This window comes from Ranitomeya imitator, chromosome 9 (genome assembly GCF_032444005.1).
Source record: "Ranitomeya imitator isolate aRanImi1 chromosome 9, aRanImi1.pri, whole genome shotgun sequence".
In the NCBI taxonomy this organism is placed as follows: Eukaryota; Metazoa; Chordata; class Amphibia; order Anura; family Dendrobatidae; genus Ranitomeya; species Ranitomeya imitator.
In genome coordinates this window covers 19,710,531-19,733,076 of record NC_091290.1, presented here as the reverse complement: position 1 = coordinate 19,733,076, position 22,546 = coordinate 19,710,531, and the positions used below count along the sequence as shown (strand labels likewise).

Sequence of the window (22,546 nt, the reverse complement as noted above, 5' to 3'; positions counted from 1 at the left end):
TATAGGAGACATCTTAGCCGAAAGTCTCAACACATTGGTTCAACGAACCCAGAAAAGACCAGTTTCATTATGGACATGGATGGAGATAGGGGATTGGCGAAACAGAAAATACATCTGCCTTATTCAAATCAATTAATTATATTATACGGTAATTATACATCTCACCTGGTAGCCTTCAGGAGCCCATATTGTCGTGATACAATCTGACAAGTTCGGATAGAGATCTGGATAGCAGGGAGATGTGATGGTGTCGTTATCGGCAGTGTAGGTGCCGCCGCAGTCCACTAGGGGGAGTAACAGAAATAATAATGGTGGCTACCTGGATAACAGAGACTTTGGGGTATACAACTGGGGATACACAAACTGAGAAAAACAGGGAATATGATAAATTAAAAAGTGGATTGCATAGTGGAATGTGTTCATAACAATAAAACATAACAATTATCAATGTAAATCAAAATGAATGAATATCCCATGAAGGTCTGGATTTGGAATGATGCTCAGAATCAAAGTGGAAAATCAAATTACAGGCTGATCCAACTTCAGTGGAAATGCCTCGTGACAAGGAAATGATGCTCAGTGTTGTGTGTGGCCTCCACGTGCCTGTATGACCTCCCTACAATGCATGGGCATGCTCCTGATGAGGCGGCGGATGTTCTCCTGAGGGATCTCCTCCCGGAACTGGACTAAAGCATCCACCAACTCCTGGACAGTCTGTGGTGCAACATAACGTTGGAAGATGGAGCGAGACATGATGTCCCAGATGTGTTTGGAGCACCCCCACGGGCAGTGGGGTACTCGATACCGGGTCCTTCGGTTCTCAGGGGGATGTCACGGTGGCTGACCCGGTCCGTGGCCCGTGGGACATCCGTGTTAAAGGGAAAGGTCTTTAAAGTGATATGTTTGTGACGCCACCTGTGGTATTCGGTCAGGGTGACCGACGCTGCTTTAAGGGGTCCACTGGGGTGATGTTATGGCAGCTAGATGGTATACCTTCCCACAGGTGAAGTATATCCCCAGGGCTTCCCAGTGTGTAGATGGTGGATGGTGTGAGGCGCAGTAAAGAACGAGGACACAAGGTTGCAGTCTCTTTACTTTTTACTGAAGGCTTCAGCATCCACAGCCCAGAGCACAGATCACAGGGCAGGCAGAGTCCGGCCGGTTTGGAGGCAAATCAAGAGTCCCCTTGTCCAGATAGAAATCAGTAGCCTTCCTCTAGCACCTTGGTGCTGTAGTACCTTACTGCTGAGCCTCTCATAAGGTCCTCACAGATGTTGTAGATGTTATAGATGTTATGTCTCTCTCTGTCCCCCAGATGGATAGGACAACCCATATGACCGGTGGCTTGAGGCTTTTTACAGGGACTCTATCATGCCCCAGCCTCTCGTGGGTGCCACCTTGCCTCCTGGGTATAGGGCGGATCAGTAACTTGCAATTAGCTGTCCTGCCGGTCTCTGGAGCAAGGCATAAAGGACTGTTGCTCCCTCTGTGTTCCAGCTACCGGGATCCTGCGCCTCAAAAGGAGGCAGCCTGTGCAGGGCAGAACTCCTTCTGGTATCCACTCCTTTGCTATGACTTCTTCTCACTCTCTACAATACAATTCTCTTTTTGTGTCCTTTCTTAGGAACTGCCGCACTTAGGGCAGGCGCAGCTCCGTGACCCTCTGTCTAGGCCTCTGACAGGCTCCCACCCCAGCAACTGCCTAAAGTCCTCTCCAGGCCACCAGTTTTACCTAAGTGTGAAGAGTGCCCTAATGAATAGGAGCATAGCTCCCCCTGGTGGACTGGAGTATGAAATGTGTTGTATGTTTGTGGTACCTCGTAAAGAGATCTCCTTTATTGTCTCCAAATGTAACATCACTCCCCCTTAGAGGAAAATGACATTACTGCAACGACCAGGACCCTGGGGTGCTGAATGTTCAATCGGATTTAGGTCTGGGGAACGGGCGGGCCAGTCCATAACTTCAATGCCTTCATCTTGCAGGAACTGCTGACACACTCCAGCCACATGAGGTCTGGCATTGTCCTGCATTAGTAGGAACCCAGGGCCAACCGCACCAGCATATGGTCTCACAAGGGGTCTGAGGATCTCATCTCAGTATCTAGTGGCAGTCAGGCTACCTCTGGTGATCACATGGAGGGCTGTGCGGCCCTCCAAAGAAATGCCACCCCACACCATTACTGACCCACTGCCAAACCGGTCATGCTGAAGGATGTTGCAGGCAGCAGATCGCTCTCCACGGCGTCTCCAGACTCTGTCACGTCTGTCACATGTGCTCAGTGTGAACCTGCTTACATCTGTGAAGAGCACAGGGCGCCAGTGGTGAATTTGCCAATCCTGGTGTTCTGTGGCAAATGCCAAGTGTCCTGCACGGTGTTGGGCTGTGAGCACAACCCCCATCTGTGGACGTTGGGCACTCAGACCATCTTCATGGAGTTGGTTTCTAACCGTTTGTGCAGACACATGCACATTTGTGGCCTGCTGGAGGTAATTTTGCAGGGCTCTGGCAGTGCTCCTCCTGTTCCTCCTTGCACAAAGGTGGAGGTAGCGGTCCTGCTGCTGGGTTGTTGCCCTCCTACGGCCCCCTCCATGTCTTCTGGTGTACTGGCCAGTCTCCTGGTAGCGCCTCCAGCCTCTGGACACTACGCTGACAGACACAGACAACCTTCTTGTCACAGCTCGCATTGATGTGCCATCCTGGATGAGCTGCACTACCGGAGCCACTTGTGTGGGTGGTAGAGTCCGTCTCATGCGACCACGAGTGTGAAAGCACAACCAGCATTCACAAGTGACCAAAACATCAGCCAGAAAGCATTGGTACTGAGATGTGGTCTGTGGTCCCCACCTGCAGAACCACTCCTTTATTTAGGGTGTCTTGATAATTTCCATCTGTTGTCTATTTCATTAGCACAACAGCATGTGAAATTGATTGTCAATCAGTGTTGCTTCCTAAGTGGACAGTTTGATTTCACAGAGGTTTGAAAGTTTGATTTACTTGGAGTTATATTCTGTTGTTTAAGTGTTCCCTTTATTTTTTTGACCAGTGTGTATGTGTATATATATATTTTTTTGCACCTCTCCACTTCACATACCTAAACCATAAGAAGCCTTTAGGTCAATGGCAGCAAGGGGGACCTCATAAACGAACTCCACCAGCAAAGAGTTCCCAGACGCTACCAATAGAGGGAGCTCCTGAGCACCGCACGCTCGGTCCAGCAGCACAGCGGACGTTTTGCTCTGCCCATCGTATACTGTAACGTAATATGCGGCACATTCAGCAGAGGAGGGAACATCAAACTGGTCAAACTGCAAGAAAGCCTGGAAAATACCAGAATACAAGATGCTGTACTATAAAGAGCACGATTCAGGAAAGCAATGATGGCTCGGTGAGCAGGAACAAAACATGGTCTACTATTATAATTAGATATTAATTAATTGGCCTCAACGATCTTTCTGACTATGGGTGGTTTATTTCCTTCATTTTCCTTAAAAATCTAGAAATTCGAGTCACCCCTCTTTATTAGTTTAAAAATAAATAAAACATATTTGCTATTGCCGTATCCTTAAAAGTCCAATTTATTAAAATATAAAATTATTGAATGCGTCAAGACAAAAAAATAAAAACAACATCACTTCCTGAAAATAATGCAGTAAAATTTTGGAATAGAAAAATGCTATAAAAATCAATCAAAGCATGATATGTACTCCGAAATGGTACGAATAAAACATCAGCACATGACACACAAAAAAAAACAAATCTTCACACAGCTCCAAGGGTGGAAAAATAAAAAAATTATATTATTCTCAGAAAAAGGGAAGACAAAACAATAATTTTTTTTTTCGAAATTTCAGAATTTTTTTTTCCGGCACTTACTTTAACTGTACGTTTGGTATTGCTGCAATCATAAGATGCTCCAGTTTATCGATGGAAAAGTTCGGTACTCACCTTATTTCTGTTGACCCTTACAAGCCAGACGCAGCTGGAAGAATCCTCATAGGATGAAGTGATCGTCTCAAAGTCTAAAGACCCATTGATTCCAGTTAACAGGAAACTGCAAATATCTAAAAAAAACAAAAAATATTAGGAAGCTGAACCCAATCTCTTCCCCGGACCAAACCCCTGTGCTCCACGGGGAGGATGTGAATTACTGCATTTCGCTAGATTACTAGATACTGACATTGTTATTAATCCTGGGTTTATATTCTAGAATGTTAAAAGTATTGCCCAAGATTTTAAAATAAATGCCTACTTTCTCCCACCCAAAAAAAACAGCGCCACATATACCCACTGGTCATGTCGGGTATTACAGCTCAGGTCCATTGAAGTTAGTAGGACTGACTTGGAATTGCACGCACACCCTGGCGTTATTCTAAGAGAGGAGGAATCAGGGATCACAGCTGTCGAATTCTATTTTTGTGAAAAATACGCCACATACCTAGGGGTGGCATTTGTTAAAACAGCAGCCAGTTGTCAGAACTTGGAAAAAATGTGAATTCCATGTGCTCCAATCACTCTCAGGGGCACAGGAGCTCCAGACGTCCTGCAGCTTCTGACATCTGACATTGGGGGGGTCCAAGGATAACATATAAGGAGTGGGGGTGATAACATTTCAGGGGGTACTAGGATGACGACACTATATTGCTTGACATAAGCATACCACTTAATGTGTGTACCCATAATCCCTGGTTCCTCGGTGCGCCTGCCTATGATCAGTACAGCATTGTATGGAGAGTTGATACATAACATTCCGTACAGCAGTCATGTGACCTCAGCTTCTAATATATGTCACATGACTGCTGTACGGAACGCTTGATAGTGAATAGACCTTCCATGTAGGGGCCGATCCTCGTCATCAGAGCTTATATGTGGCCTTTGCTCTGCAGGAGTATTTGCTCCTGAATATTTCATCTATATGCACTGGCATAAGAGTGTTACGTTTCTTCAAGAATGCAATGGAGCACGTACTGCAGTCATACAGCGTCTTCACTTTAGAGACGTCTAATGGGCTCAGTCCGTATCTCTGTCCGATGTCTACAGACTGGTCCGGCTTAGGGTTAAGGCTAGGCTGTCCGGGCGTGTTAGAGTAGGAAAACCTGCAAATACAAAGAAGTAACTTCACTGTATCACACACAAGAAGCCCCGTGTTCTGCACAAAAACACTTCAAAAGGAGACATTCATGGGCAAGTAAGACACAATAAGTAGTTACAGCGGGGGAAATAAGTATTTGATCCCTTGCTGATTTTGTAAGTTGGCCCACTGACAAAGACATGAACCTATTTTAAGGGTAGGTTAATTTTAACGTTGAGAGATAGAATATCAAAAATAAAATCCAGAAAATCATATGTTATAAATCTTACATAAACGCATTTGCTGTAATGCAACTGCAGAGCCATCAGGGGGCGATGTTATGGGAAAAAGGGTTGCACTTACTGTGTAGCACTTCGGTGCAGAAGTGCAGGCCGCCACCAGGAGGCGGCAGAGTAGTCAGACAGGCCAAAGTCAGCAACAAACGGAGATGAAGTACCAGACGTCCCAGCAAAGCACAAGGTCAGAGATGAGCCAAAAGTCAGAGCCAGACGGGAGCGCGGTATCCAAAACGTGAGACAGAAAGAGGAGTCAAGGTACAAGCCAGAGGGTCAAAGCCAGTCGGGGAACGCAGTACCAGAGACAGAAAAAAAAAGAGGCGGAGTTCAGAGTTGGTGCAATAGTAAGAAAATGGAAGAAATACAAAATGACTGTCAATTGACATCGATCGGGGCCACCGTGCAAAATCTCACCTCGTGGGGTATCCTTGATCATCAGGAAGGTGAGAGATCAGCCTAAAACTACACAGGGGGAACTTGTTAATGATCTCAAGGCAGCTGGGACCACAGTCACCAAGAAAACCATTGGTAACACATTACACCGTAAAGGTGGAAAATCCTGCAGTGCCCGCAAGGTCCCCCTGCTCAAAAAGGCACATGTGCAGGCCCGTGTGAAGTTTGCCAATGAACACCTGGACGATTCTGTGAATGATTGGGAGAAGCTGCTGTGGTCAGAAGAGAAAAAAATTGAGGTCTTTGGCATTAACTCAACTCGCCGTGTTTGGAGGAAGAGAAATGCTGCCTATGACCCAAAGAACACCATCCCCACTGTCAAGCATAGAGGTCGAAAGATTATGGTATGGGTGTGTTTCTCTGCTAAGGGCACAGGACTATTTCACTGCATCGATTGGAGAATGGATGGAGCCATGTACCATAAAATCCTAAGTGACAACCTCCTTCCCACCCACAGGACCTTAAAAATGGGTTGTGGCTGGGTGTTCCAGCAAGACAATGACCCAAAACATACAGCCAAGGCAACAAAGGAGTGGCTCAAAAAGAAGCACATTAAGGTCATGGAGTGGCCTAGCCAGTGTCCAGACCATAATCCCATAGAAAATTTATGGAGGGAGTTGATGCTCCGAGTTGCCAAGCAACAGCCTCAAAATCTTAATGATTTAGAGATGATCTGCAAAGAGGAGTGGAGCAAAATTCCTCCTGACATGTGCGCAGTCCTCATCATTAACTACAAGAAACGTCTGACTGCTGGGCTTGCCAACAAGGGATTTGCCACCAAGTATTAAGTCTTGTTTGCCAGAGGAATCAAATACTTATTTCTCGCTGCAAAATGCTAATAAATTTACATAATTTATACAATGTGATTTTCTGGATTTTATATCTCTCAATGTTAAAATTAACCTATCCTTAAAATTATAGACTGTTTACAAAATCAGCAAGGGGTCAAATACTTATTTCCCCCACTATATTGTGGGAAAGGTAAATGTATGTACACAGGGACTCCACCAGCAGATTAGTGAGTGCAGCTCTGGAGTATAATACAGGATGTAACTCAGGATCAGTAATGTAATGTATGTACACAGTGACTGCACCAGCAGAATAGTGAGTGAAGCTCTGGAGTATAATACAGGATGTAACTCAGGATCAGTAATGTAATGTATGTACACAGTGACTGCACCAGCAGAATAGTGAGTGCAGCTCTGGAGTATAATGCAGGATGTAACTCAGGATCAGTAATGTAATGTATGTACACAGTGACTGCACCAGCAGAATAGTGAGTGCAGCTCTGGAGTATAACACAGGATGTAACTCAGGATCAGTAATGTAATGTATGTACACAGGGACTCCACCAGCAGATTAGTGAGTGCAGCTCTGGAGTATAATACAGGATGTAACTCAGGATCAGTAATGTAATGTATGTACACAGTGACTGCACCAGCAGAATAGTGAGTGTAGCTCTGGGGTATAATACAGGATGTAACTCAGGATCAGTAATGTAATGTATGTACACAGTGACTGCACCAGCAGAATAGTGAGCGCAGCTCTGGAGAATAATACAGGATGTAACTCAGGATCAGTAATGTAATGTATGTACACAGTGACTGCACCGGCAGAATAGTGAGTGTAGCTCTGGGGTATAATACAGGATGTAACTCAGGATCAGTAATGTAATGTATGTACACAGTGAATGCACCGGCAGAATAGTGAGTGCAGCTCTGGGGTATAAGACAGGATGTAACTCAGGATCAGTAATGTAATGTATGTACACAGTGACTGCACCAGCAGAATAGTGAGTGCAGCTCTGGGGTATAAGACAGGATGTAACTCAGGATCAGTAATGTAATGTATGTACACAGTGACTGCACTAGCAGAATAGTGAGTGCAGCTCTGGAGTATAATACAGGATGTAACTCAGGATCAGTAATGTAATGTATGTACACAGTGACTGCACCAGCAGAATAGTGAGTGCAGCTCTGGAGTATAATACAGGATGTAACTCAGGATCAGTAATGTAATGTATGTACACAGTGACTGCACCAGCAGAATAGTGAGTGCAGCTCTGGGGTGTAATACAGGATGTAACTCAGGATCAGTAATGTAATGTATGTACACAGTGACTGCACTAGCAGAATAGTGAGTGCAGCTCTGGAGTATAATACAGGATGTAACTCAGGATCAGTAATGTAATGTATGTACACAGTGACTGCACCAGCAGAATAGTGAGTGCAGCTCTGGGGTATAATACAGGATGTAACTCAGGATCAGTAATGTAATGTATGCACACAGTGACTGCACTAGCAGAATAGTGAGTGCAGCTCTGGAGTATAATACAGGATGTAACTCAGGATCAGTAATGTAATGTATGTACACAGTGACTGCACCAGCAGAATAGTGAGTGCAGCTCTGGAGTATAATACAGGATGTAGCTCAGGATCAGTAATGTAATGTATGTACACAGTGACTGCACCAGCAGAATAGTGAGTGCAGCTCTGGAGTATAATACAGGAGGTAACTCAGGATCAGTAATGTAATGTATGTACACAGTGACTGCACCAGCAGAATAGTGAGTGCAGCTCTGGGGTATAATACAGGATGTAACTCAGGATCAGTAATGTAATGTATGTACACAGTGACTGCACTAGCAGAATAGTGAGTGCAGCTCTGGAGTATAATACAGGATGTAACTCAGGATCAGTAATGTAATGTATGTACACAGTGACTGCACCAGCAGAATAGTGAGTGCAGCTCTGGAGTATAATACAGGAGGTAACTCAGGATCAGTAATGTAATGTATGTACACAGTGACTGCACCAGCAGAATAGTGAGTGCAGCTCTGGGGTTTAGTACAGGATGTAACTCAGGATCAGTAATGTAATGTATGTTCACAGTGACTGCACCAGCAGAATAGTGAGTGCAGCTCTGGGGTATAATACAGGAGGTAACACAGGATCAGTAATGTAATGTATGTACACAGTGACTGCACTAGCAGAATAGTGAGTGCAGCTCTGGGGTATAATACAGCATGTAACTCAGGATCAGTAATGTAATGTATGTACATTACTGATGTGGTGCCAATATTCAAAAAGGGCTCTAAAAGTGAACCTGGAAATTATAGGCCAGTAAGTCTAACCTCTATTGTTGGTAAAATATTTGAAGGGTTTCTGAGGGATGTTATTCTGGATTATCTCAATGAGAATAACTGTTTAACTCCATATCAGCATGGGTTTATGAGAAATCGCTCCTGTCAAACCAATCTAATCAGTTTTTATGAAGAGGTAAGCTATAGGCTGGACCACGGTGAGTCATTGGACGTGGTATATCTCGATTTTTCCAAAGCGTTTGATACCGTGCCGCACAAGAGGTTGGTACACAAAATGAGAATGCTTGGTCTGGGGGAAAATGTGTGTAAATGGGTTAGTAACTGGCTTAGTGATAGAAAGCAGAGGGTGGTTATAAATGGTATAGTCTCTAACTGGGTCGCTGTGACCAGTGGGGTACCGCAGGGGTCAGTATTGGGACCTGTTCTCTTCAACATATTCATTAATGATCTGGTAGAAGGTTTACACAGTAAAATATCGATATTTGCAGATGATACAAAACTATGTAAAGCAGTTAATACAAGAGAAGATAGTATTCTGCTACAGATGGATCTGGATAAGTTGGAAACTTGGGCTGAAAGGTGGCAGATGAGGTTTAACAATGATAAATGTAAGGTTATACACATGGGAAGAGGGAATCAATATCACCATTACACACTGAACGGGAAACCACTGGGTAAATCTGACAGGGAGAAGGACTTGGGGATCCTAGTTAATGATAAACTTACCTGGAGCAGCCAGTGCCAGGCAGCAGCTGCCAAGGCAAACAGGATCATGGGGTGCATTAAAAGAGGTCTGGATACACATGATGAGAGCATTATACTGCCTCTGTACAAATCCCTAGTTAGACCGCACATGGAGTACTGTGTCCAGTTTTGGGCACCGGTGCTCAGGAAGGATATAATGGAACTAGAGAGAGTACAAAGGAGGGCAACAAAATTAATAAAGGGGATGGGAGAACTACAATACCCAGATAGATTAGCGAAATTAGGATTATTTAGTCTAGAAAAAAGACGACTGAGGGGCGATCTAATAACCATGTATAAGTATATAAGGGGACAATACAAATATCTCGCTGAGGATCTGTTTATACCAAGGAAGGTGACGGGCACAAGGGGGCATTCTTTGCGTCTGGAGGAGAGAAGGTTTTTCCACCAACATAGAAGAGGATTCTTTACTGTTAGGGCAGTGAGAATCTGGAATTGCTTGCCTGAGGAGGTGGTGATGGCGAACTCAGTCGAGGGGTTCAAGAGAGGCCTGGATGTCTTCCTGGAGCAGAACAATATTGTATCATACAATTATTAGGTTCTGTAGAAGGACGTAGATCTGGGGATTTATTATGATGGAATATAGGCTGAACTGGATGGACAAATGTCTTTTTTCGGCCTTACTAACTATGTTACTATGTTACTATGTTACACAGTGACTGCACCAGCAGAATAGTGAGTGCAGCTCTGGAGTATAATACTCACTGCTTTATGCAGATTAATTCTATATAACATATAATACAAAATCTAATAAAATGGCATCTATATTTGTGCTTTTTCACATTTCATGTACTGTATTTAAAAAAAAAGCAAGCAAACAAAAACACCATGCACAAGTCTATGGATCCAAGATGGCAGTCATACCTTCCATAGTGCATCACTGAAGCGTAATCATAAGGTAGATTCATGTTGTCTGTATCAACCAAACCAAATTCACCCCAATCATCTGCAATTACATAAGAGAAAAAAAACGCACTGATAAATATAATAGTTACTACTAGTGCAATGTTTGTACTATGGATTAGAAAGGATTCCTATCCAGTTCCATCACAACATTATAAGGAATACTCCGGGCAGGACTGAGTGATGCTCCCCGCTCATTTATGTGGGGCACTAGGTTCTGTCTGGGGCGTTCCTTGGATGCGTAGCTTCATCTCCCAAAAAGTTGAAATAGACCAGGGGTGTCAAACTGCATTCCTCGAGGGCCGCAAACAGGTCATGTTTTCAGGATTTCCTGGTATTGCACAGGTGATAATTTAATCACCTGCACAGAATGATTCCAGCACCTTGTGTAATGCAAAGGAAATCTTGAAAACAGGCATGGTCTGAGGCCCTCGAGGAATGCAGTTTGACACCCCTGAAATAGACAATAGCTTAGATAACAATTACCTAACAGAGGTTTATTATCAGGCAAAGCAATGAAAGGATCATAACGCTCGTACGACTGATGGCGTTCACAAGGGATCGGCGGGTTGTACCTCCATTGATGTATTGCCACATGACGTCAACATGCTCATCGCGATCACTGCGGCTCTGCTCATGGTAAAAACCAAGTGCATGGTTAACCTCATGCTCTACCACTCCCCTCGCCATACAGCCGCTGCTCATTAGGGATAAGGGCTGCGGCCCCCCAACCTTCCCGATGGAGGACCAGCACCTAAAGGCAAGAAATGTAACAAAGTGTCACAAACAATAACAATAACTTGTCAAGCACCAAACAAATCTGCATCAGAGAAGAAATCCAAAACTCAAATGTGAACCAAAACAGGGGAAATCACTTGTTAGCCAAAGCCAAAACCCAGAAAACCCCTCTAACTAGTTTGTACCAGCCTCAATTAACCTTTGAATAGACATATGCACAATAAAAGTACAACTAGCAGAGTGTGATTAACAAAAAAACAAACAAACAAACAAACAGACAAAAACAACTAAATGTATTCACTGCTCCAGGGAAGAGACAATGGCGGAGGCTAAATAAGGGAGTTATTTTTTGATAATGATCAAAAGGGACACAAGTATTCAACAGAAAATCGTCCAAAGTGTGATCTATTCTACACCTCTACTAGGTGTCACAACTGTTTCTATTCTTCCTGTATGTTTGGTGATGCCATGTACTAACAGTGCTGAGATGTTTCTTTTAATTGTGGCGGAGGCTCAAAAATTAATAAGTACCGTAATGAAGTGTCAAGAAGTAAAGTGCCTGTATTAAAACTATCCATCTAGGTCCTATTTAATGAACATGCTACTCCCTGATCAAGCACATAGGACACAGAAAATGTTATAGTAGTTATATTCTTGTACAAAGCAGCAGTGTTATATCATTGTGCATAGGGGCAGTATTATAGTAGTTATATTCTTGTACAGGGGCAGTATTATAGTAGTTATATTCTTGTACATAGGGGCAGTATTATAGTAGTTATATTCTTGTACATAGGAGCATTATTATAGTAGTTATATTCTTGTATATAGGAACAGTATTATAGTAGTGATATTCTTGTATATAGGAGCAGTATTATAGTAGTTATATTCTTGTATATAGGGGCAGTATTATAGTAGTTATATTCTTGTACATAGGAGCATTATTATAGTAGTTATATTCTTGTATATAGGAACAGTATTATAGTAGTGATATTCTTGTATATAGGGGCAGTATTATAGTAGTTATATTCTTGTACATAGAAGCAGTATTATAGTAGTTATATTATTGTACATAGGGTGCAGTATTATAGTAGTTATATTCTTGTACATAGGGGCAGTAGTATAGTAGTTATATTCTTGTACATAGGGGCAGTAGTATAGTAGTTATATTCTTGTACATAGGGGCAGTATTATAGTAGTTATATTCTTGTACATAGGGGCAATATTCTAGAAGTTATATTCTTGTACATAGGGGCAGTATTATAGTAGTTATATTCTTGTACATAGGGGCAATATTCTAGAAGTTATATTCTTGTACATAGGGGCAGTATTATAGTAGTTATATTCTTGTACATAGGGGCAATATTCTAGAAGTTATATTCTTGTACATAGGAGCAGTAGTATAGTAGTTATATTCTTGTACATAGGGGCAATATTCTAGAAGTTATATTCTTGTACATAGGGGCAGTATTATAGTAGTTATATTCTTGTACATAGGGGCAATATTCTAGAAGTTATATTCTTGTACATAGGGGCAGTATTATAGTAGTTATATTCTTGTACATAGGGGCAGTAGTATAGTAGTTATATTCTTGTACATAGGGGCAATATTCTAGAAGTTATATTCTTGTACATAGGGGCAGTATTATAGTAGTTATATTCTTGTACATAGGAGCAGTATTATTGTAGTTATATTCTTGTACATAGGAGCAGTATTATAGTAGTTATATTCTTGTACATAGGAGCAGTATTATTGTAGTTATATTCTTGTACATAGGGGCAGTAGTATAGTAGTTATATTCTTGTACATAGGAGCAGTATTATAGTAGTTAAATTCTTGTACATAGGGGCAGTAGTATAGTAGTTATATTCTTATACATAGGAGCAGTATTATAGTAGTTATATTCTTGTACATAGGAGCAGTATTATAGTAGTTATATTCTTGTACATAGGGGCAGTATTATAGTAGTTATATTCTTGCACATAGGAGCAGTATTATAGTAGTTATATTCTTGTACATAGGGGCAGTAGTATAGTAGCTATATTCTTGTACATAGGGGACAGTATTATAGTGGTTATATTCTTGTACATAGGGGCAGTAGTATAGTAGCTATATTCTTGTACATAGGAGCAGTATTATAGTAGTTATATTCTTGTACATAGGGGCAGTATTATAGTAGTTATATTCTTGTACATAGGAGCAGTAGTATAGTAGTTATATTCTTGTACATAGGGGCAGTATTATAGTAGTTATATTCTTGTACATAGGAGCAGTATTATAGTAGTTATATTCTTGTACATAGGAGCAGTATTATAGTAGTTATATTCTTGTACATAGGGGCAGTATTATAGTAGTTATATTCTTGTACATAGGGGCAGTAGTATAGTAGTTATATTCTTGTACATAGAGGCAGTAGTATAGTAGTTATATTCTTGTACATAGGGGGCAGTATTATAGTGGTTATATTCTTGTACATAGGGGCAGTAGTATAGTAGCTATATTCTTGTACATAGGGGGCAGTATTATAGTAGTTATATTCTTGTACATAGGGGCAGTAGTATAGTAGCTATATTCTTGTACATAGGGGGCAGTATTATAGTGGTTATATTCTTGTACATAGGGGCAGTAGTATAGTAGCTATATTCTTGTACATAGGGGCAGTATTATAGTAGTTATATTCTTGTACATAGGGGCAGTAGTATAGTAGCTATATTCTTGTACATAGGAGCAGTATTATAGTAGTTATATTCTTGTACATAGGGGCAGTATTATAGTAGTTATATTCTTGTACATAGGAGCAGTAGTATAGTAGTTATATTCTTGTACATAGGAGCAGTATTATAGTAGTTATATTCTTGTACATAGGAGCAGTATTATAGTAGTTATATTCTTGTACATAGGAGCCGTATTATAGTAGTTATATTCTTGTACATAGGGGCAGTAGTATAGTAGTTATATTCTTGTAAATAGGAGCAGTATTATAGTAGTTATATTCTTGCACATAGGGGCAGTATTATAGTAGTTATATTATTGTACATAGGGGCAGTATTATAGTAGTTATATTCTTGTACATAGGGGCAGTATTATAGTAGTTATATTCTTGTACATAGAGGCAGTAGTATAGTAGTTATATTCTTGTAAATAGGAGCAGTATTATAGTAGTTATATTCTTGTACATAGGAGCAGTATTATAGTAGTTATATTCTTGTACATAGGGGCAGTATTATAGTAGTTATATTCTTGTACATAGGAGCAGTATTATAATAGTTATATTCTTGTACATAGGGGCAGTATTATAGTAGTTATACTCTTGTACATAGGGGCAGTATTATAGTAGTTATTTTCTTGTACATAGAGGGTGGAATTATAGTAGATACCAACCCAAATTACAGCTCACCCATGAATAAACTTGGAACGCCCTAAAATCATTACAGTTTCAAGTGTGACATACAGAGATACTTTTAATCATAGACAATCTGTTAGCATCGCTCATTTACATTCATGAGCCATTTGCAGGTATCACTCAGCCTCCATTAACTTTTGAATAGACAAATGCACAATGAAAGTACAACTAACAAAATGTAATTAACAAAAAAAAGAAAGCCAATTAAATATATTCACAGCTCTATAGAACAGACTATAGTGAAGGGCTAATGCAAAACAAAGTGAGCTTTCTTATGAAGATCAATAAGGGACACAAGTATTCTGGGAAAATCCAATAAGTTTCCATGTTGAGGGTGGTCTCCACCTCTGTTAGGCTTGATAACTCTTTGTATTCCTTGCATCCTTAAATAAGAGGTGTTTCCTGTCTGTTGATGCAATGTACTTACACTTCTGAGATGTTTCTTTTAATTGAGGAGGAGGCATCACAGAAATGTCTATAAAGTTGTGCTTTTTAAGTTATCAGTAATGCATCCAAGATATTGAAATTATAAAGGATGTGCCAGTGATCAGGTTCACCATGAAAACAGTATTACAATTGATATATTGTTTTAATTAAAACGTTTTGTTATCAGAAGCAGAGGCAAACGCATGTTCACATCAGGCTATTTTACTACATAAATGTTGTGGACGATCACATTTGCAGTTCCCCTTTGTTTGTAGGGAAGTAGCTGTATTCTATGGAGCAGCCAATAAAAGGAACATTGAAAGCACTTGGCTTACATTTTTTTTAAACTCGACCAACTATATAAAATGAGATTGCATCTTTTACTGATTTTTGAAATCACATTAAATTCAACCGAAAATTGTGCAGAAAAAACTAATGAAAATATAATAATGACATTTCATGTCATTTTTTAATCATCAACATATGGGCAGTATTATAGTAGTTATATTCATGTACATAGGGGCAGTATTATAGTAGTTATATTCATGTACATAGGGGCAGTATTATAGTAGTTATATTCATGTACATAGGGGCAGTATTATAGTAGTTATATTCTTGTACATAGGGGGCAGTATTATAGTAGTTATATTCTTGTACATAGGAGCAGTATTATAGTAGTTATATTCTTGTACATAGGGGGCAGTATTATAGTAGTTATATTCTTGTACATAGGGGCAGTATTATAGTAGTTATATTCATGTACATAGGAGCAGTATTATAGTAGTTATATTCTTGTACATATGGGCAGTATTATAGTAGTTATATTCTTGTACATAGGGGAGTATGATAGTAGTTATATTCTTGTACATAGGGGCAGTATTATAGTAGTTATATTCGTGTACATAGGAGCAGTATTATAGTAGTTATATTCTTGTACATAGGGGCAGTATTATAGTAGTTATATTCTTGTACATAGGGGCAGTATTATAGTAGTTATGTTCTTGTACATAGGAGCAGTATTATAGTAGTTATATTCATGTACATAGAGGGCAGTATTATAGTAGTTATGTTCTTGTACATAGGAGCAGTATTATAGTAGTTATATTCATGTACATAGGGGGCAGTATTATAGTAGTTATATTCTTGTACATAGGAGCAGTATTATAGTAGTTATATTCTTGTACATAGGAGCAGTATTATAGTAGTTATATTCTTGTACATAGGGGGCAGTATTATAGTAGTTATATTCTTGTACATAGGAGCAGTATTATTGTAGTTATATTCTTGTACATAGGGGCAGTATTATAGTAGTTATATTCTTGTACATAGTAGCAGTATTATAGTAGTTATATTCTTGTACATAGGGGCAGTATAATAGTAGTTATATTCTTGTACATAGGGGCAGTATTATAGTAGTTATATTCTTGTACATAAGAGCAGTATTATAGTAGTTATATTCTTGTACATAGTAGCAGTATTATAGTAGTTATATTCTTGTACATAGTAGCAGTATTATAGTAGTTATATTCTTGTACATAGGGGCAGTATAATAGTAGTTATATTCTTGTACATAGGGGACAGTATTATAGTAGTTATATTCTTGTACATAAGAGCAGTATTATAGTAGTTATATTCTTGTACATAGGAGCAGTATTATAGTAGCTATATTCTTGTACATAGGGGACAGTATTATAGTAGTTATATTCTTGTACATAGGAGCAGTATTATAGTAGTTATATTTTTGCACATAGGAGCAGTATTATTGTAGTTATATTCTTGTATATAGGGGCAGTATTATAGTAGTTATATTCTTGTACATAGAGCAGTATTATAGTAGTTATATTCTTGTACATATGAGCAGTATTATAGTAGTTATATTCTTGTACATAGGGAGCAGTATTATTGTAGTTATATTCTTGTACATAGGGGACACTATTATAGTAGTTATATTCTTGTACATAGGGGCAGTATTATAGTAGCTATATTCTTGTACTTATGGGGCATTATTATAATAGTTATACTCTTGCACATAGGGGCAGTATTATAATAGTTATATTCTTGTATATAGGGGCAGTATTATAGTAGTTATATTCTTGTACATAGGGGGCAGTATTATAATAGTTATATTCTTGTACATAGGGGCAGTATTATAGTAGTTATACTCTTGTACATAGGGGCAGTATTATAGTAGTTATATTCTTGTACATAGGGGCAGTATTATAGTAGTTATTTTCTTGTACATAGAGGGTGGAATTATAGTAGATACCAACCCAAATTACAGCTCACCCATGAATAAACTTGGAACGCCCTAAAATCATTACAGTTTCAAGTGTGACATACAGAGATACTTTTAATCATAGACAATCTGTTAGCATCGCTCATTTACATTCATGAGCCAATTGCAGGTATCACTCAGCCTCCATTAACCTTTGAATAGACAAATGCACAAGGAAAGTACAACTAACAAAATGTAATTAACAAAAAAAAAGAAAGCCAATTAAATATATTCACAGCTCTATAGAACAGACTATAATAAAGAGCTAATGCAAAACAAAGTGAGCTTTCTTATGAAGATCAAAAAGGGACACAGGTATTCTGGGAAAATCCAATAAGTTTCCATGTTGAGGGTGGTCTCCACCTCTGTTAGACTTTCATAACTCTTTATATTCCTTGCATCCTTAAATAAGAGGTGTTTACATGTACCTAGGAGCAATATTATAGTACTTATATTCTTGTACATAGGAGCAGTATTATAGTAGTTATATTCTTGTACATAGGAGCAGTATTATAGTAGTTATATTCTTGTACATAGGAGCAGTATTATAGTAGTTATATTTTTGGACATAGGAGCAGTATTATAGTAGTTATATTCTTGTACATAGGGGCAGTATTATAGTAGTTATATTCTTGTACATAGGGGCAGTATTATAGTAGTTATTTTCTTGTACATAGAGGGTGGAATTATAGTAGATACCAACCCAAATTACAGCTCACCCATGAATAAACTTGGAACGCCCTAAAATCATTACAGTTTCAAGTGTGACATACAGAGATACTTTTAATCATAGACAATCTGTTAGCATCGCTCATTTACATTCATGAGCCAATTGCAGGTATCACTCAGCCTCCATTAACCTTTGAATAGACAAATGCACAAGGAAAGTACAACTAACAAAATGTAATTAACAAAAAAAAAGAAAGCCAATTAAATATATTCACAGCTCTATAGAACAGACTATAATAAAGAGCTAATGCAAAACAAAGTGAGCTTTCTTATGAAGATCAAAAAGGGACACAGGTATTCTGGGAAAATCCAATAAGTTTCCATGTTGAGGGTGGTCTCCACCTCTGTTAGACTTTCATAACTCTTTATATTCCTTGCATCCTTAAATAAGAGGTGTTTACATGTACCTAGGAGCAATATTATAGTACTTATATTCTTGTACATAGGAGCAGTATTATAGTAGTTATATTCTTGTACATAGGAGCAGTATTATAGTAGTTATATTCTTGTACATAGGAGCAGTATTATAGTAGTTATATTTTTGGACATAGGAGCAGTATTATAGTAGTTATATTCTTGTACATAGGGGCAGTATTATAGTAGTTATATTCTTGTACATAGGGGCAGTATTATAGTAGTTATATTCTTGTACATAGGGGCAGTATTATAGTAGTTATATTCTTGTACATAGAGGCAGTATTATAGTAGTTATATTCGTGTACATAGGGGGCAGTATTATAGTAGTTACATTCTTGTACATAGGGGGCAGCATTATAATAATTATATTCTTGTACATAGGGGCAGTATTATAGTAGTTATATTCTTGTACATATGGGCAGTATTATAGTAGTTATATTCTTGTACATAGGGGAGTATGATAGTAGTTATATTCTTGTACATAGGGGCAGTATTATAGTAGTTATATTCGTGTACATAGGAGCAGTATTATAGTAGTTATATTCTTGTACATAGGAGCAGTATTATAGTAGTTATATTCTTGTACATAGGGGCAGTATTATAGTAGTTATGTTCTTGTACATATGAGCAGTATTATAGTAGTTATATTCATGTACATAGAGGGCAGTATTATAGTAGTTATATTCTTGTACATAGGAGCAGTATTATAGTAGTTATATTCTTGTACATAGGAGCAGTATTATAGTAGTTATGTTCTTGTACATAGGAGCAGTATTATAGTAGTTATATTCATGTACATAGGGGGCAGTATTATAGTAGTTATGTTCTTGTACATAGGAGCAGTATTATAGTAGTTATATTCTTGTACATAGGGGGCAGTATTATAGTAGTTATGTTCTTGTACATAGGAGCATTATTATAGTAGTTATATTCATGTACATAGAGGGCAGTATTATAGTAGTTATGTTCTTGTACATAGGAGCAGTATTATAGTAGTTATATTCTTGTACATAGGGGGCAGTATTATAGTAGTTATGTTCTTGTACATAGGAGCAGTATTATAGTAGTTATATTCATGTACATAGGGGGCAGTATTATAGTAGTTATGTTCTTGTACATAGGAGCAGTATTATAGTAGTTATATTCTTGTACATAGGGGGCAGTATTATAGTAGTTATGTTCTTGTACATAGGAGCATTATTATAGTAGTTATATTCATGTACATAGAGGGCAGTATTATAGTAGTTATGTTCTTGTACATAGGAGCAGTATTATAGTAGTTATATTCTTGTACATAGAGGCAGTATTATAGTAGTTATGTTCTTGTACAATAGCTGTTCTACCCTGTATGCACACATGGATTTTTCCTCTCTGAACCCTGTTCACACAGGTTATATACAGATGATCAGGTTTTTAAATACATCAGATAGGGATTGCATACATTAGTTAGGACTGCTCTGATAAGGGTATACCGTGAAGATTGGTAGAGCAGCTTAGTATACATTTTTTGCAAAAAACGTATCAACCAAATACCCTGTTTTTTACATCTTTTACTAGCACTTGCGGATTACTGCAACATTTTTTCAAACTGAGTGTTTTTGGTTTTACTATTCTCTTTTGTGTCTTCAAGTTTCTTGGTGGTGTGTGAACATGATCATACAGACTTGTTCACTGTGCAAGTAGCCCATGTGTTCCTGTTTCCATAGTTATATTCATGTACATAGGGGGCAGTATTATAGTAGTTATATTCTTGTACATAGGAGCAGTATTATAGTAGTTATATTCTTGTACATAGGAGCAGTATTATAGTAGTTATGTTCTTGTACATAGGAGCAGTATTATAGTAGTTATATTCTTGTACATAGGGGGCAGTATTATAGTAGATATGTTCTTGTACATAGGAGCAGTATTATAGTAGTTATATTCTTGTACATAGGGGCAGTATTATAGTAGTTATATTCTTGTACATAGGAGCAGTATTATAGTAGTTATATTCTTGTACATAGGAGCAGTATTATAGTAGTTATGTTCTTGTACATAGGAGCAGTATTATAGTAGTTATATTCTTGTACATAGGGGGCAGTATTATAGTAGATATGTTCTTGTACATAGGAGCAGTATTATAGTAGTTATATTCTTGCACATAGGAGGCAGTATTATAGTAGTTATATTCATGTACATAGGGGGCAGTATTATAGTAGCTATATTCTTGTACATAGGGGCAGTAATATAGTAGTCATATTCTTGCACATAGGGCGCAGTATTATAGTAGTTATATTCTTGCACATAGGAGGCAGTATTATAGTAGTTATATTCTTGTACATAAGAGGCAGTATTATAGTAGTTATATTCTTGTACATAGGGGAAGCATTATAGTAGTTATATTCTTGTACATAAGGGCAGTATTATAATAGTTATATTCTTGTACATAAGGGCAGTATTATAGTAGTTATATTCATGTACATAGGGGGCAGTATTATAGTAGTTATATTCTTGTACATATGGGCAGTATTGTAGTTATATTCTTGTACATAGGGGAGTATGATAGTAGTTATATTCTTGTACATAGGGGCAGTATTATAGTAGTTATATTCGTGTACATAGGAGCAGTATTATAGTAGTTATATTCTTGTACATAGGAGCAGTATTATAGTAGTTATATTCTTGTACATAGGGGCAGTATTATAGTAGTTATATTCTTGTACATATGGGCAGTATTATAGTAGTTATATTCTTGTACATAGGGGAGTATGATAGTAGTTATATTCTTGTACATAGTAGCAGTATTATAGTAGTTATATTCTTGTACATAGGGGCAGTATAATAGTAGTTATATTCTTGTACATAGGGGCAGTATTATAGTAGTTATATTCTTGTACATAGGGGCAGTATTATAGTAGTTATGTTCTTGTACATAGGAGCAGTATTATAGTAGTTATATTCATGTACATAGAGGGCAGTATTATAGTAGTTATGTTCTTGTACATAGGAGCAGTATTATAGTAGTTATATTCATGTACATAGGGGGCAGTATTATAGTAGTTATGTTCTTGTACATAGGAGCAGTATTATAGTAGTTATATTCTTGTACATAGGGGGCAGTATTATAGTAGTTATGTTCTTGTACATAGGAGCAGTATTATAGTAGTTATATTCATGTACATAGAGGGCAGTATTATAGTAGTTATGTTCTTGTACATAGGAGCAGTATTATAGTAGTTATATTCATGTACATAGGGGGCAGTATTATAGTAGTTATGTTCTTGTACATAGGAGCAGTATTATAGTAGTTATATTCATGTACATAGAGGGCAGTATTATAGTAGTTATGTTCTTGTACATAGGAGCAGTATTATAGTAGTTATATTCATGTACATAGGGGGCAGTATTATAGTAGTTATGTTCTTGTACATAGGAGCAGTATTATAGTAGTTATATTCTTGTACATAGGGGGCAGTATTATAGTAGTTATGTTCTTGTACATAGGAGCAGTATTATAGTAGTTATATTCTTGTACATAGGGGCAGTATTATAGTAGTTATGTTCTTGTACATAGGAGCAGTATTATAGTAGTTATATTCATGTACATAGGGGGCAGTATTATAGTAGTTATGTTCTTGTACATAGGAGCAGTATTATAGTAGTTATATTCTTGTACATAGGGGGCAGTATTATAGTAGTTATGTTCTTGTACATAGGAGCAGTATTATAGTAGTTATATTCATGTACATAGAGGGCAGTATTATAGTAGTTATGTTCTTGTACATAGGAGCAGTATTATAGTAGTTATATTCATGTACATAGGGGGCAGTATTATAGTAGTTATGTTCTTGTACATAGGAGCAGTATTATAGTAGTTATATTCTTGTACATAGGGGGCAGTATTATAGTAGTTATGTTCTTGTACATAGGAGCAGTATTATAGTAGTTATATTCTTGTACATAAGAGGCAGTATTATAATAGTTATATT

The 22,546-nt window shown here is 38.2% G+C and overlaps 1 protein-coding gene across 1 annotated transcript in view; it reads right to left on the bottom strand.

The window, feature by feature from the left end:
* The window catches only part of LOC138648678 (hatching enzyme 1.2-like), a 30,692-nt gene that overhangs the window by 4,048 nt on the left and 4,098 nt on the right, over positions 1–22,546 (bottom strand). Inside the window, exons 6-11 of the mRNA XM_069738469.1 lie at positions 11,165–11,343; positions 10,551–10,632; positions 4,967–5,094; positions 3,947–4,062; positions 3,093–3,318; positions 166–284 (exon numbers count right to left, since the gene is read on the bottom strand). Of these exons, the coding sequence (XP_069594570.1) occupies positions 166–284; positions 3,093–3,318; positions 3,947–4,062; positions 4,967–5,094; positions 10,551–10,632; positions 11,165–11,343 (850 nt within the window). The remainder of the gene's footprint in view (positions 1–165; positions 285–3,092; positions 3,319–3,946; positions 4,063–4,966; positions 5,095–10,550; positions 10,633–11,164; positions 11,344–22,546) is intronic.